Below are 17,713 nucleotides of genomic sequence, written 5' to 3' on the forward strand. Positions count from 1 at the left end.
AGAAATGGGCAGTCAGTTCTGGCAGTAGGAATGTTTTCAAAGATAGTAGTAGGAAATCACATGACTTCCAATCTTTGTTAGAGAAATTACAGTGTTTTAATCCTCTCTCAATTACTGGATTACTGAAACATACACAAGAATAAACAATGCATCCAAAAACAATCTCAAAAAATGCCTTTATCTGTTTTTACTGAGCTTTCCAGGCTGAGATAATCTTATTCTGGATGTCATCTTGCCATAACAACCTTTAAAGGAGCAAAGCAAAGAATAAAAAACAAACAAAAGCTACAAGGGCAATGTATTACAAAAGCAATACTCTTTTCAAGTTCTGTAAGACCACAGAGCTGCACAGTTTAGTGTCCCCCCTCCCTTCTGCACAGTACCCTGACACTAGGTACTCAGCTCCCCTGGAGCTTGCCCAGACACGCGTTGTTGTCCAGTTCCGGGGCGGCAGAACTACGCAGCCGTGATATTGTATGGCGCTTTCATGTCTCTGGCAGGGGCTGGATGTGGGGAGTGCAGTGTTTAGAGCCCTTTATAGGACCTGCAGCTGCTGCAGCTGATTGAAGTAACGAACACAGCCCCTCCATTCACGCAAGGTCCAGCTCCTGCATGTGACCCACTCACATGAACGCCTTGCAATAGCAAATGAGTTCAAAAGACTCCCACAGCCCTCACTGAACTCAGGTGGCCCTGGGAGGCGGCCAAGGGCTCTTCATACATGATAATGGCTCCGAAAAGACCTAGGCCATGAATCATGCACAAGACATGGGTGTGCATGATTTGTCCATTCAATGGTTCCACAAACCCAGTTTGTGGAAGAATCTGGAAGAATCAGATCTGCCCGCACTGCGGTGAGCTTGAATGTCAGTGTAGAGCATGCTCTAACCAGTGCAGGGAACATCAGGGCCCTTAGTCATCAAAGACGGCCTGTACCCACACCAAAGTGAAGTTCCAGAAATGTCCTCATGGTTGTCATCCTAACAAGCTCAGACTAGATAAAGTGTTTTTTTATTTGTCCTTCTCAAATAGTGATAAAGAACGCATGAAAGTAGAAGTTATTTAGGTCAGAAGTAGTGTCAAAAATATAAATAAGTTTTTTTCTATGAGAACAATAGGGGTGTGGCTTGGTAGTCCCAGGAGGGTAGGGAGGAGCATATAGCTGCCGACGCCCAAATCCAGCAACCACATCCTAAGGTTGGATAGAGGAAAGTTATTCTTAATAAAGGCACAGGCCAGGGGACATCTGTAGCAGTAGTGTTATCAAATCTCATTCTTCTGAGAAGCCAGTCAAGCCAGGGGTATCTATATGTGTGACAGCATCTGGCATGCTTTCTAACATTTTGATTGCGTATGTGCTTGAGGCCATAATGCGTGCCCAGCTATATAAGCTTTTGGCTCCCTGCCACATGATATTTTGGTGAAATGCCAAATAGAACTGCAAAATAAAAAGGAAAAAAAAGGAAAAACCTTGGATGTTTAAGTCAGCTCAAATGCTAATTCTACTGTAATAACAAGCTCTTGCATGGTCCACCTACTGACCACTGGTCTGCGCTTGGCTGGTGTAGAAAAAGCTGGCATAGAAGCTTGAATAGAAAAGCCACAGTGCCCTGCCCATCCTCTCCCTCAGCAAAACATGTCGTTGCAGGATGTATCTTTTCCATGGTGGCACGGACAGATGTTCCTGCTTCTCACACGGCCTCGTGCTCTAAGTACAGTTGGTCAAGTGGCACCAAAACCAGTTTTTCAGGCACGTGTGAGGATGGAAGGTCAGCTGATGCAGTAAGACTGCCGTTCCTGTCAGTGTCCGGCTCAATTCTCATCTGGCACCAGCGCTATTTCCAGCAGGGGCTTCCTCCGCTGTTGGGAAAAGAGAGACAGGCGTTTACTGACCAATGGTTTATTTAGCATGCCTGGGTGTCACTGTATGATCATATTATAGTTTTGGGAGGAACACCTGCTATGGGATTTGCAGGAGAGAAATAAGGAATTAATTTAGCTACTGTTTACACAAGCCCTCACTCCCCAGTGCTGTGTTAACTCTTAACATTGTTTCCAGTTGGACATAAACAAAAGCCATAGGTGTTAATTCAGTACTGCAGCTGTTAATTCACCGCTGGGATTTTTGCTATGCTGCCCCTCAGAGTCTCTCCCTTTTCCTCTCAGAAAAAGAATCGCTATTAGCGGAAATAGTTAGTAGAGCACTGCATATCTAAAAATAATACCACCACACTACTACAGGATGTAATAGCAGTTTTATTAGAAACAGAAATGGAGGAAAAGAGAATGATAGTTTCTTTTTTTTGGCTCAGGGCTATCTTTGCTGATGGTGTTGATTTGAGCTTGTGTGTGATAGCGAACTACATACTTGGACTCACGGTCTCTGCACAAAGTGGTCGTTTATATAAAAGCACTTTTCATCACATACATGTCCATGCATCAGATAAACAAAAAGCAAAAAAAGCACAGAAGTATCATGAAGCAATCTGTGTGCCACTAGGGAATCCTTAAGCCCTGAATGTGTGTGTGTTTCTCTGTATGTGTGTGTCGGTGTGGGTTTGTGTGGGTACATGCGTCTGTGTGTGGGTGCATGTATCCGTGTGTGTGTGCGCACATGTATGTGTCCACCAGGCCTGGACGACTGCCTGCAGCAGTACATTAAGAACTTCGAGAGGGAGAAGATCAGTGGTGAGCAGCTTCTTCACATCACACACCAGGAGCTGGAGGAGCTCGGTGTCACACGCATAGGCCACCAAGAGCTCATCCTGGAAGCTGTGGACCTCCTGTGTGCGCTTGTAAGCTACTTTTGTCCCTCCTTTAGACATCTCGCCTTCCTCTAATTGCCAACACAAACATGTAAACATGACCATGCTTCTCTAAGTCATTACTTGTGTGACGATTGTATGCTTCAAAGTGGCTGGTACATATAGTATTGATCAGTGCTATTTACTATACTGTCACCCACACTGCAGTTTCTAACTTTGCGCAAACACCAGAATAAGATATCAATAATCTGAAAGGTTATTCACACAAGAGAAAAAAAAGCGCAAAATTTAAAATGCGTACAAATGAGCCTGCTGAGTAAACAAACTGCGTCCCACAGAGACTTGGATATGAGGCTGGGCTCTCTGCTGCCTGATTAGAGCATTCCACGTTACCACAAAGGTCACAAGGCTAGCATGGTGCATTAGAGGAGTGGTGCTGAAGCCTACCTTCTCTGAGCATAAAGTTCTGCATGAAGACCAAACACACAACAGCAGCTCCTGAGTAATGTCAAAGTCACGTTAGACTATGCAATGGAGGGGACGATAATGGAGACATTTTGCTCCATGCTAGCCACTGGCTGTCACTGACAGGAATCAGCGCGGATGTCAGCGGCCCCGCGGCTCAGTGTAGTGGCGAAATGAAGCCAGCTCCACTGGGACTGGCCCTCGAGGGCCACCATGTGAAATGGAGCAATGAGAGTGAAACCATGGGTAACTGGAAATGACATGGGCAGGCATGTGGAAAGCCACTGCTTAAATGCCTTCCGCCAACCCTACTCAAACCAAATCTCGATTTCTTAAAAAAAAAGTGATCTTGATTGGTTTACTTCAGTTAGCATAGTAATTACATAATAAACATGTATTGCTCCCAACACAGCAAAAGTAGAACAAAGAGTGGCAGCAGTTCTAAAACACACTGGCAGAATGGGAGCGTTAGGCTGGAAAGAGAAACAGGTGAGAAGATATGTGGTCTTTCAGAAACGGGGTCAGACAGAAGTTTTCATGGGCTTCTGTAATGACCGCTTGCTTAGAGATGGAGGCCAAAGCTTCGGTGCTCCTCGGCACCTCAGGCAGGGGGAGTGCCTTTACAAGCAGTGAAGGAGGACAGGCAGGCCTATGATTCATGATCTGAGCTTTTGTCATTGGGGATGCATCTGTTCGCAATCAAGGACACTGCACTCTCTCTCGCTCTCGCTCTCTCTCTCTCTCTCTCTCTCTCTCTCTCTCTCTCTCTCTTTCTGAGTGAGACAACTCTTTATCTTCACCCAAATTTCCTTTCCTCACTGTCATTTACTTCAGACTTCAGCTTGGCTCTTACGTAGCCCTGTGTGTAAGGGGCACAGTAGGTCCCCTCATGACTCCAGTGGGGAAGGGTAGGACAACACATAGTGTCACATTTGCCCTGGGGACCTTGGGCATTAACTCCAGGCCGCTCTGATTCACAGCTGCTCAAGGGACTGCCTGTTTATTCCTTTAAATGTTGGACATTCGCGTAAGGCAATGAGCTAGCATTGATGTTTTAAACGAGGTGAACCCTTGCGCGCATGACCGGGGTGAAACTGGGCTTCGCTCTGGCTGCTTTTAGGTAGCTGCCATGTCTGCTCCATGGACCCCAGCCTCTCGCCCATCTGTGCTGGGTGCTGTGGCGAGCCACTGGCTGCCCTGGCACTGGCATTGCATCACTTTGGCAGCCTGGCAAACATGAGTAATGACTGCGCCGAGGCCAGCTGTGGAGGGAGCGAGGGGAGATGGAGAGAGAGCGAGCAAGAGATGGAGAGAGAGTGAAAGACAGACAGAGACACAGATGCAGCCATTCAAAGAGGAAGGACACTGGAGCTGACGTAATGCAGGCATGTGACATAGCGGCAGGGAACACATGCGCACATGCACGTGCCATGAAGCATAATCCAGTGACGTTCACTTGTCATTGTTGGAAGTATTATTAAATGTGGGCATTTTTAAAATGCTGTTAAGTATCTGCTGACACAATACAGCTATATATATATATATATATATATATATATATATATATATATATATATATATATATATATATATATATATATATATGTGGATCCCTGGTCTGATATTTGATGCATTGAAAGCAACTGCTGTAGCAGCTTCTAGAAGTAGAGCAAGGTTATTTGGCTGGCACAGTGGCACACTTAAATATTATTAAGGCAAAGTCTCTTTTTTAATGGAAGCCTTGCCTTTACTGGTATTTTTCTAGACTGCACTTTTGGAGTGCAAATACTATTATCTCAGCATCCAGCTGACTATTGATGACATAAAGCCACCTGTATGAGATAAAAATGGACGAAACAAGTATAGGAAAAAAAACCCTGCTTTTATAAATAATAATATTCAATCATAGTAAGCTTTACTTATGTCATTTTAATTTGCTGTGGCTCTACTGATCCAAGGAAATAAATGAGAAGAAAATATTTAAATTATTGTTGTTGGTGGTAATATGGAATCTTGTAATTGCAAAAACTACTTTGCAGTACATGCAGTTTAATGCCTTGGTGGTCAGGCTTGCAATATCCCTATCTGTAAAATACTTGCTATACTGTTTATAGGCTAATATATGTGTTGAATTCTTTAAAAAAAATTCAGTGTAGAAAATCTGAGGCAGGGAAGAGCTGGCCTGCCACGGACTCACACAAAGAGGTGTCTGGGAGCCAGGCAGAGCTGGCCTGCCCTGGACTCGCCCAGACAGGTGTCCAGGAGCAAGGCAAAGCTAGCCTGCCCTGGACTCTCCCAGAGAGGTGTCCGAGAGTGGGGCAGACCTGGCCTGCCCTGAACTCGGCCAGAGAGGTGTGCAGAAGCCAGGCAGAGCTGGCCATTGTCGGGGATTAGAGCATTAGGAAGTGTTAGAGAGGACTTTTAACACTCCGCCCCCGGCTGTGTACCGGCCTCTGAGTCTGTGTCTCCCTACTTCGGAGAAGCACTATTGTAGCTATTGACTCTCCTCCCTGGCATTCAGGTGTGTGTGTGTGTGTGTGTAAATATGAGTCTATGTGTGTGAGAGTTTATATGTGTGTGAGTGTGTATGTGCATGTGTGTGTGTGTGTGTGTGTGTGTGTGTGTGTGTGTGTGTGTGTGTGTGTGTGTGTGTGTGTGTGTGTGTGTGTGTGTGCGCGTGTGTATGGGCCAGGGCTCAGGGAATGGGGTGGGTGGTGATGGAGAGAATGCCTGTTATCTCGGCTTCGCACACGGCTGGTGGATTAGTGCCCACTCAGTGCATTGTGTGCTGCTCTCTGGCTCAGACCATCTGAGCATCCCTGTGCCAGCTTGGCTTGGCTGTCACGACCTGGCTGGCGCGACCAGAGTGGCGCGCAGGCGCATATGCGGTGTCTGGCCTCTGACAAGCATGGATGACAGTAGTGGGTTCAGGGTACAGAGCTCCTGTGATGGGTGTAATCTAGATGAGGCCATAATATCTGGCCAGCCTGTGGCTGCATGGAGAAAAGGGTTTTAGTGATAATTACATAATTGTTCACTGGCTAAGCAGCTTTATGCCACATCAATGAGTCTTCTGTTATGCTTCACTATATAAGACTGTGATTTGATAGCTGTGCTCAGCGCCGCATGATTCCATTGGCTATTTTGTGTTGAGCTGCTCTAAATGTGGGGGGAAATCAATATGAAAAAGGGTCAAAACCCCATCCATTCTAGAGCAGCTTTTACCAGGCAAATATGGCATTATAAGGGGCTTTAATGTCTATATTGGGTGCAATTAAACGTGGCAAGGGATGGTCACCATGGCAACAAGCCGAACAGACCCTGGATGTTGGGGAAAGCTCAGGCGTTTGGGAGGGGAATTTCTTAAATGCCTACTGGCATTTCTTTCAGGCAGTGTACTAATTATTGATTGGAGCTTTAATATGCATGCGTCCTGATTCCACATTGATATGTTAGCTAGCTAGACTTAACTGTTCACATACACACACACATGCAGGCACACACACACACACACACACACACACACACACACGCACACATACTTACTTGGACTGCAGAACCCTGACCCAGTTGTGGATATGAACAAGGTTCCTCTTGCACTTTCCGCACCAGCAGCAGCATTGCATCTTTCTTGACAGGCAAAACCTCCTTCTCCTGTATCTTGTCCTGTTATACTTATTAGGAAAATGTTCTGCAGACAGTATATGAAACAGTGCTGACAAACTGAAATGAAACTGAAATATTTATTGTGAATATTAAATTAGAATGTTGAATAAGGAAACATTCATTAATATACAACAATGGCAAAAATATACCCACCACACCAAACCATTTTCCTAATGATGGAATCTAGTGCAACTGAATATAAATAATTATTATGTCTACGTAACAGATTTGAGAAAATGAAACCTAGCATTAATGTACTGACAAGAAATAGGTATGTGTGTGCTACAAAGACTGAAGGCAGCCACCCTACCCAGGACTCAAACCCAGGTCTGACAGGAGTTAAACATGATCTCTGACCACTGGACCAAAGCACCAGCTCCTTGCCTCACCCGCCAGAGCACTCATTTAGCCTTTCTAAGTGACAGTCTCAGTCACAGCATGCTCCCCTTTGGAGGGGGCAGTTCCCATCACAATGCTTTCACCTCCAGGGAGTGTTCCCTGTGCATGACACTGTCCACATGTCCCTCTACACACAACCGCCTATTCCTTTAGGACCACACCCATGCCCCCCATCAGGGGTCCTCACATTGGACTACACCATCCCCTCACACCAGGTTCATCAACCTGGGGCACACTCCCAGTTGCCTCACTGCCATCCCACTTCTGTGTGTGTGTGTGTGTGTGTGTGTGTGTGGGTGTGGGTGTGCTTGTCAGTGGCACAGCACCAGAGTAAGCAGAGCCATCTCTCTGTCATGGCAGGTTGTCAGTGAACACTGGTGCCTGTCTGATAGGACATGGCTCCAGGCATCCAAGGTGGTAGCACATAGTGGGGCTCTGTGTGTCTGTGGGATGTTCCTTGCCTGCTTGCTGTCTTCCCCCGGTTCTCTCTAATGTGGCATGCCTTCTCCTTAATGGGACAGGAGACAAACGAGAGTGTGTGTGCTTCTGAGAGTGCTTCACTTCTTCGTACACCACACTGGACCCACGGGTGGGGTGTCTCGGTCTTCACCAGTGGTTGCCACATTTATTCATTTACTGTCACAGCAAGTGAATATAAATGTAGCCCTGACAGTGGCAAAACTGCCTTAGATTGCTTGAAGATGAACAGATTTACTTCATGGCTCTTCAGTGAAAACTGTCTTTCCTTTTCACCAAGAAAAGAATATATATTCTTTTTTTTTTTTTTACAAACTAGGAAACGGCTTCCCATTCACCTGTGCATGTGCCAGCCTGTTGGAGGTAGAGCACACAGACTGTGTTCACAAAGCTCTCTGTAAACCAAGGGAATTTGTGTTACCATTCCCTGGTATGAAACTTTAAACAGTGTAAAAGCCCACAGAGAGAATGTATGCAAATCCTGTGCCATGAAAACCTGCACAGAACAGCCAGATGCCTTTTTCACCAGTGTTTTCAAGCTCTGACTGTTTCTGCCTATTGTCCAATTGCGCCTTCAAAGGACTTGCATATCTTCTATGCCAGTGGTATAGAAAGGTAAGATGCCTTAATGACTCAATCCTGGGGTGATGTTTCTTTTCTGCACTTGTGATGTGGTTTGGAGGTGGCAGTGTCTCATGGCAGTTACCTCATTCCCGGTTCCTTGGAGACCCTGCAGTTTGCTTACCATGTAACACCATCTCTCTAATACTCCTCAGTGCCCTTGATCATCTGGACACACACTCAACTGTCCACACATTCATAAGGAAATAAGGAAACACTCACACATACACACGCACACACACACACACACACACACACACACACACACACACGTACACACACACACACACGTATATACACTCACACACGTAGCTCTGTCTCCAGTACAAGTTTTCATTCCCAGCTGGTTTCTGAATTCTTGTCCACCACCATCTGCAGCTTGATACTGGGTTTGCTGGCAGGCAGATATCAAATGGAAGAGCAAGAAATGTGCTCCCTCTCAATTCTGAACAGCACTCTTTGTTTGCACTGCAACATGAAACAACATACTTTATCAAATTTGCCAGTGATAATAAACTACTTGCAATGACATGGTGAATCACACAGGCTGATCATCACTTATGGGCCAGTGTCCAAATGTTTGGGTGCATATCTCTGAGCAACTGCTTTGCCTAGAACCTTCATGCAGACATCAACACTACTGAATAGCTGCTATAGATCCTTCCCTTTTTTTTTTTACATCTGGAGGTAGTAGGAATGTAAACGGCAGATATAGGTGCATATCAATCTCTGTCCAGGGTAAGAATGCTGACCTGGGATCAGTCCTGCTTTTACACTCTAATGACTAAAGTGATATGGACACAGGCAACCAGATCCTTCAACAGCTCTGATGCATCAGCTGCACTCTTGGGCCACTTAATGTAACTGTTCTCCACAGGGAATTTCCCACATAGTTAATGTGTGTTGCTTTGGAACAAAGCATGAGATAAATGTAACTATTCTGTTGCACTATGGTCCTGGAGGAACATTATTTCATTTTTGCTGTGTACTTGTATATAGCTGAAATGACATTAAAGCCTTTTGAACCTTGAACCTTGAACCTAAATGGAAGAACTTGAGAGAGCAAGGTCATGTAAGACTGTAAGGTATGAAAAGACAGCATTCAAGATTCCGTATTGTCAGATATGACACTTGACAGCTCGATAATATGGGTGGTTTCAGACTCACTTCATTCTTGTAACTGCAAAACTAAATTTTATATCTCATATTAGTTTCATAGTAGTTTCTGAATAACTCATAGCATTGACTGAAAAATATGCCAAAAAATTAATAACTTTACTATAAGCCCTGAGTTTAATTGGCTAATGCATTAGTCTCACAGATAATATGAAATAAATTAGAATAAATGCTTCTTTGATGTTTGTACATACTATTACTATGAACTCCTTAAAACAAGACAATGGAATATACATTCTACACTATAATTGAACAATACAATGGAAAGGACATTTTACACTATAACATTTACAAAACGTAACTTTCACATTTTATATTAATTGTCCAAAAGTGGTCATCTGCACAGTGCTAGAACACTATGGTCTACCCATTATCACAAACTTGTGCATGACGTTGGCTCAGAGCTGACCTGCTGCTGATAGATGTGCTATCTCAGTGTGTTTCATTATGGCCTGATAACTCTTAATGAAGGCTGTGTTGATTAATGAGCTGAGGTCACACTGAGGACTGAACACTGCAGGTTTAGGGATGAGACCAGCAGGCCTTCACCACACACCTAGCACAAGGTCGAAGAGTTTTGGTTCCACATCTAAATCTACTAGTATGGAGATAATATGATACAATTCAGTATGTCACTGAATAGGGATGCAGCAAAAAGGTTCAATGTTCAATGATACTAGCGGGGGATATATTTATATATGTTATATATGTTATATATGTTATATACATTGTCAGTCACAGTTGATAAGGTTAATTGGGGCAGGGAAAATTCAACTCATGAAAGTCCTCCAGTTCGATAACGTGATTATTTCTTGCCTACCAAAAACTAGAACATCACTCTTGATTAATAACTAAGGTATGTTTATTGAGTAGAGATAGGAGAACATAGATAAAAATAATTGATTAAGATTTTAGTAATGACTAGAAGTACTGATTTGTACAATTGTCTTCAACAATTGTCTAGACCAAATGTAGCAAACAAAATCACCAATTAAATAAACACACACTAGATTTGTGGAGGACCAAGTGGCTAATAAATAATAAATAAACCACTGTTATAGCACTGAGAGAGTGTGTCTGTTTTAACCTGGCATTGTTGGTTCGAAAGTGCACGTGCCATGAAGGTGAAAGATGATGAAATGACCAGGCTTCTTGGACCAAGGGATTGGATCTCTGGAGCTGGCTCATACAGGGAGTCATAGGTCTTTCGTGCCTTTCCAAAGCATGAGATTTGCGCAATGGAACTCCAGTCTTAATCAACACAACCAGGCGAGTTACCTGATATAACCTGTGATGAGCAAATTCTGACAAACACAAGCCAATGATAAGAAATCAGCAAACCAACAAACATGAGATTTGAGTCTTTCTAACCTCTTAGTGAGAGGCTATTGACTTAGTTCAAAATAAAAATTTGAGTCTTCATTTTGCCTCACTGTTGGAGGGGGTGAAGACCACCCTTCCGTGGATCTTCCTCTGTTTCACACCTTGTACTAGACTGAAAAGGAGGTCGAACCTGTCAGGTATATGTTGGGGGACAGGGCACGCCTTGGTTCATGCATATTCAATAGCCTTTGTTCTCAAGGTTATTGTGGGAAAAATATGGGAAAAATATTCCTGCAGGACATACAGGAATACAAAAGATCCACCAAAAATCATTTAAATGACGGAAAATCATACATTTACTACCAATTTCTACCACCTGGCTTTAGAATGAAGTTTGTAAAACAAACCCTAGGATGGGTGAAGCAATTGGATATTCAACTTAATTGCTTTCCTATTTTCTAGAAGTTACAAACTACTGACATATATTTTGTATAATTGTATAATATAAGATTTCTAGTAAACACAATTAGGAGTGGTTAACAATTTGTTTACAATACACGAGGTAAGTAACATACAAATGAAGTGATCAGGATGAATAATGTGAATTAATAAGGAACAGGTAATGAACAGAATCATGAAACAATAGACACTTATCAAATAATACGGGCAAACATTACAATTTGGAGATTATATTAAAATAGCCACACATTACTGGCAGATTATCATTTGACATCAGAGTAGGTTAAATGTCAAGTTGTTACTTTGTGAATCTGTGGGAAAGAGAAACATATATCTGTGAATATATCTCTGTGGGATGAGAAAAGTTGGTTGTCCTGGTAAGGGTTTGGGTTTGATAGAATTTATGGTCACAGTTTGTTGAAGTATAACCAGGCCATTAAGAGCATCCCACATTCCAATCTGTGGGTTTTGTGGCAACTAAAATAAGGGAAAAGGGTCAGAAAGCCAGGGCAGCTTGTTAAGTTATCAGCTACACTGATTATGGCTGTGTTACTCAGCATCAAGGCGCCAGAGGGGTCCTGGGTCTTGTTCGTGGCCTGGGGGTGAGATCAGCCCACCCTGACAAGAAATATTATCAGAGGGAAAATGTATATATATATATATATATATATATATATATATATATATATATATATATATATATATACACACACACACACACACACACACACACACACACACACACACACACACACACACACACAGAGTCTGACTGGTTTATATGAGGTATTTAAACATATCTGAAGAAGACTGCAGGTGAGTAACTGCAGTGTACTGTAGTAAGAGATGTAGAGATATTCAAAACTGTAGTAAAGTTCACAGAGTTTCCAGAGAAACAGAATGTTTCGGACAGAAGTCCTTCATCAGCTGTATAAGCAACGTGCTCCTGAATAAACCTTTTTACTTTTTAAAGTTTATACTGGCTCCTCCTAATACTAATTCAGAAGCACTATGCATGCACAACTGATGAAGGACCTCTGTCTGAAATGTTCTGTTTCTCTGGAAGCACTGTGTACTTTACTACAATTTTGAATCTCTCTCTCTCTCTCTCTCTCTCTCTCTCTCTCTCTCTCTCTCTCTCTCTCTCTCTCACTCTCTCTCTCTCTCTCGCTCACTCGGTTTTACATATTTATTATATATTTAACATTGAAATTTTTTTTCTGGACCATTTATCATTCTGTTTCTGATTCACTGCAGAACTATGGGCTTGAAACAGAAAATCTGCGGACCCTTTCCCATAAGCTCAGCTCCTCAGCAAAGAACCTACAGAACTTTATTATGGGCCGACGCAGGAGTGGCCATTATGATGGGCGTGCCTCGCGGCGCCTACCCAATGACTTCCTCACCTCAGTGGTCGACCTCATTGGAGCTGCCAAAAACCTGCTTGCCTGGCTTGACAGGTGCATAGCTGTACTAGTTAACAACTATTAAACATTAGTAGTCCAGTTGTTTTCAATGAGTTTTAATGAATGAATGTGGATTTAAGTTGTAGCTTTATGTTTGTGATTTATTACAAGAAATAATAATAACCTATGTGAGGCTATATAAGATTAATAAGAAACAGTCATAAATCCACTTTCTTCCTCTCTTTTTTTGTCTACAGGTCCCCTTTTGTCAGTGTGAGTGAATACTCGTTACTGAAAAACAACATTGTTCAACTGTGCCTGGAGTTAACCACAATAGTGCAACTAGTAAGTATTTTACCCTTTCAGTGCTTGTATTTACAGACTTTACCAGATGCTATTATTCAGAGCAAATCACATATTTGTCATGGTGACATGACAGTATGTGCTTGCTGGGACTCAAATCCATAGCCTTAGCGTTGCTAGCACTTTCACCTACTTGTTCTTCCATGTAAGCTACAGGAACAATATAGTCACCAGAAACATATTCCCTGAATGTACAATCACTAAAATACTTTACCTAAAACGATCTTTGCAAATAGCAGATCATAGCCTGTTAGCATGACACAACTGTTAGATGGTTAACTATCTAGATGAGTGTTTATTCATTGCGTTAGTGTTTCTGTAGCCACTGCTGACAACATAATGGTACATGCAGGAGCACAGAAAGCCTGTGGCTTTATTGGCACCCACTGAACCACAGCACATAGGCTGGAGTCCAGGAATCTGTTACTATTCAGATTCAGTTTGCCTGATCCAAAAGTCTCATTTTCTTGTACTCCATAACCAAAGGCTCTCATAGGGTCTGGTCATACAGCGCTTCTGGGCTTTGCCTGGGTGAAGTCCTTTAGGTGCAGCGCATCTTATAATGCCAAAGCTGACATGCCTGCTACAGGAGAGATCACCAAGCTGTATAAATGCTTTCAGGGCAGGAACAGCCACATTGGGTTTAGGTCCTCTGGACCTCGTGGAATGCCACTTTGTGTGGGACTGTAATGAGGCATGCAGATGTCTGTCTGCTGGGCATTTGTAACGGAAAGGGAGTTTAATTTGTGAGGTTTGATTAAATGTTGACCAAGTACTCACTTTGCCTGTCCATTTCTAGGCTCAACACATAGACGGTGCATTCTGCAAATGTGGTTTCTAGATGTGTCTTATCTAAGGAGCATTTCCTGAATTCATTTTTCTTTTTTACAATTCTCTCTCTAACCCAAACTGGTTATTGCTAAAGTCTGTGACAAACTGTGCAAGGTTTAGAGTTTCCATATTGACCATATTTTGGGTCACCATAATGACCATAATTTGTTTTTTAAAAAGATGGAAGAAGGAGAAGAGAAGGCAGGCTGAACACACATATATAACCACTTTTAACAAATTTGTTTATTAAACTTACAGGACCAATAACAATTGCATTCAGAGCTTATATGACAAGATAATATTATTCCTCTCCATTCACCTGTTCTTTACACATAATATACATTAAAAAAAACAAAACATATGAAGTAAAAAAAATATTTATTTTCATGGTCATAGAGTGAATGAAAATCAGTTGCCATAAAAACCCACTACTTCACCAGACACTTTTCAGTAGTTATGATCATTCTGATGAAGATCATTCTGTTTTAGATTCGAAAATGCCATGTTATCAAGGCACATGTGGAAATCTAGTCTAATACAGATTTCCACACAAACTCTGACTGCTTCATGTATATAATTCTGTCAGATTTGTTTTTAATATCTGTTTTATTAGACTTATAAGACAAAAAATAATTTAATTGGAGTGTAGGTGGTGGGGTGTGAGCACAATGAGATTTATTTCAAGCTATTTTGTTATATACATGCTGTGCAGGGATAAAATGGCCATAGCAAAAAACCAAAAAAAAACCCACTCAGAGCATCACCATCAGCTCTGCGTTTTGGCATTTTTAGGTCTTGTTAAGGCACAGTACACAAGACCACATAAAAGGTAAACGTCATGTATCTTCCCTGGCCATATACTTCTGTGAAGCATCAACGCACACTGCTCAGAAGCAGCCTGACAAATGGTTGCATGTAGGATGTGAATATCATTGACCAAATGTGTCATGTGATCAGGCAGGACCTATAACAGTGATTAAAGCAATGCAAAAGCTGCCCCACAGTGTATGCACAGATATGTAGGTCCCAAAAAGGAGGAGATTTCTGGGAATTAGAGGATATATGTTCATCCTACCTTAGGCTCATGACCAAGCCTGTGTAGTGACGCTCATGAGCCTGCATTAAACTTGATTACTATTGATTGGCTCTTCTTGGGTGATGACTGGGGAAGAGACACTGGAGAGAGGTGCTGTTCAATATGAGACAGCTCACAGGGAGCATGGGGTATGGGATGGCTTTATGGCATGGGGTTTTTGGGATGGCCTACCAAACACTTTTAACATGTAACCTCATGTAACCCCATGCAACCAGTGATTAGAGAATGACAAATGTCATATAAGCCATCTGCTGGCATGCTTAGCTATGGTATACCTTCAAGACCTGAGATCTAGACTAAAGTGTAACAAGCTCTTAAAGTACAAACTGAATATTTTTTGGAGAACTCAACTCAATTGAGATAAATTCATCATGACAACTGGTTTCCAGCTGCTGCCACACATTGTACCTTATGCCCTGCATAACAAACTGTTCTTGGGCAGTATGCTCCAGCCTAAATGGCACATGCCTGCAACGGCTGCTGAACCCAGGATCGATTCCCGCGCTGCCCTTTATCACGGCGCTCACTAGCTCTCCGGTGGGACTCTGCTGCGCAAATGTTAACGATTTCACTTGACACACCCTCGCCTTTCCATTTCCGTTAGAGGCAAAGGCCTGACTTCCTCTGTTGCATGCGTCCGCAGGACTGTACTGTGTATGAAACCGAGAACAAGATCCTCCATGTGGTGAGTCCCTCTCTCTTTTTCTCCCCTCAACTGTCTTATGCTTGCCAAGCCAAAGTGACAGACTGGTTATTTATGGAACGTTTCAGAGAACCTCTTTTCCAGGATCTTCGGAACACATTTCTACATGTATACAACATATCAGTTGGAGAATGATAAAACTGCACTGTTTGCACTGAGTGCAATAGATAAGTTTAGTGAGGAAAGGATGAGCTTGTTTTGGGTGGGAGGTAACCCACTACTGTTGTGGTAGAATGAATAATGTCATGTGTTAATAAAACACTTGCTTGGTTCAGAGTCTGTAAACTGTGTGTGTGTGTGTGTGTGTGTGTGTGTGTGTGTGTGTGTATATGCCCAGGTAAGATAACCTAGCATAGCCTCAGAACTTTTCTGATACCTGACAATACTTCACTAGAAATATCCAAAATACATTTGTTCTAGAAATGTGCTCTGCTCTGTCTTTTACAATACTGTTTTCTAAACTCTTTTTGAAAGAAAAAAAGTATACCATAAATCAATTTCTATTGAGACAAGAGCTAAAGTTTATTATTTATTTTTATTTGTTTATTTATTTATTTTAACGCCTCCGTGGTGAGTTACTTTTCATCTTCTGGTATTGATTCCTTTAACTAAAATGTATTAATTGGTTTGTCAGCACATTAATAGGTGAGGTGCTGCTGACTAGCCTGAACGATGTCATTTTTTCTTTTTTTCTTTTTGACATTCTTTTGCTATACTGTGAGAGTGTCTGTCAAGTACCATATATGTACAAGCAAATGTGTTCACAAAGTACACTGTATGACAGTACCTACACTCAATATGACACAAGTGTACACAACATGTATTGTTCTAAGTCACATACAAAGATACAGTATAGTGTGACTGCTCACAGAGCCCACAGTAGATGGCTTATTTATAAATGAGTGTCCTCATACTTCTTTAAAAGAGCATTTTCACATTTGTTAGTTGGCAGTTGGTGTTCAATAATGCAGAGCCCCACTGCTTCTTGCTGTCCCCTGAAGCCTCCAACCTTCAGCACTCAGATGGCGACAGAAAGGCTGTCCATGTGTCGGTGTGTGTGTATGTATATGTGTGTGTTTGTGTGTTCTTTCTTATATGCCTCTGTCTGAGGGCAGAATGTAGCACCATGCTTATGCACATATACATAAGGATGGAGAATGTTATGCAAGCGTGACCTAGTTGCGCACATGCGCATGTGCACCTGCACGTGCCTGCGCGCGTGTGTACCCGCACGTTCCCGTGCACTGCATATGTGGAAAACGCCGGGAGGAGTATTCATGCATGCAAATGAAAGAGAGATTACATAATTATATCCTAGTTGTCTTCCTTTGTGAAAATGTGTGTGAGCGAGCATGGAAGACGTAAGAAAGAGTGAAGGTAAATTAGAAAAAGAAAGAGTAAATAGTAAAGAGAGAGGCACACACACACACACACACACACACAGAGAGAGAGAGAGAGAGAGAGAGAGAGAGAGAGAGAGAGAGAGAGAATGAGGAAGAGAGGGAGATAGCAGGAATGGTAGCAGGCTAAGTGATTTTGGCAGTATTCTGAAATGTCTGCCTGGCTCAGTATTTGGATGTCCTTACCTCACACATACTGCCTCCAGCACAGATATGCCCCCGTCGTTCAGACTGACATCAAGTAGATTAAACCTAGATGTTTACATTCAGTACACCAACTGCTCCCCCATCAGTTTTTCCTCACGTCGATTCAAACATTTAGCAGGCAGTTCATCCAGCAATCTAGGCATTGCCGTGTAGACTCGATTTAGCCGCCTTTATCGTCACCACCACAAAAGCTGCACTGTACCCCAAATAGGTGTTGTATCCACTTCACGTACAAACTCTATAGCTCAGTGCACAACTGACTGACAGCATCTAGTTGATAATTGTCAGTGTGGGCCGCTAATTGATGAAGAGGTAGTGAAGTGTGCCTTTGAAAGACGACTTTACAACAGAGGGCT

At 42.6% G+C, this 17,713-nt stretch overlaps 1 protein-coding gene across 5 annotated transcripts in view; it reads left to right on the plus strand.

Annotated features, from left to right (window-relative positions):
* Positions 1-17,713, plus strand: part of LOC113574201 (connector enhancer of kinase suppressor of ras 2-like) — a 54,024-nt gene that overhangs the window by 8,461 nt on the left and 27,850 nt on the right. For 3 of the 5 annotated variants that reach the window (XM_035532369.2, XM_035532371.2, XM_035532373.2), the window contains exons 2-5: positions 2,632-2,795; positions 12,609-12,811; positions 13,015-13,102; positions 15,652-15,732. In XM_035532369.2, coding sequence (XP_035388262.2) covers positions 2,632-2,795; positions 12,609-12,811; positions 13,015-13,102; positions 15,652-15,732 — 536 coding nt within the window. The remainder of the gene's footprint in view (positions 1-2,631; positions 2,796-12,608; positions 12,812-13,014; positions 13,103-15,651; positions 15,733-17,713) is intronic. The other 2 variants (XM_035532372.2, XM_081699002.1) reach the window with 2 other exon arrangements.

Source organism: Electrophorus electricus, chromosome 16, assembly GCF_041902795.1.
Source record: "Electrophorus electricus isolate QZ-2024a chromosome 16, ASM4190279v1, whole genome shotgun sequence".
NCBI classification, from domain to species: Eukaryota; Metazoa; Chordata; class Actinopteri; order Gymnotiformes; family Gymnotidae; genus Electrophorus; species Electrophorus electricus.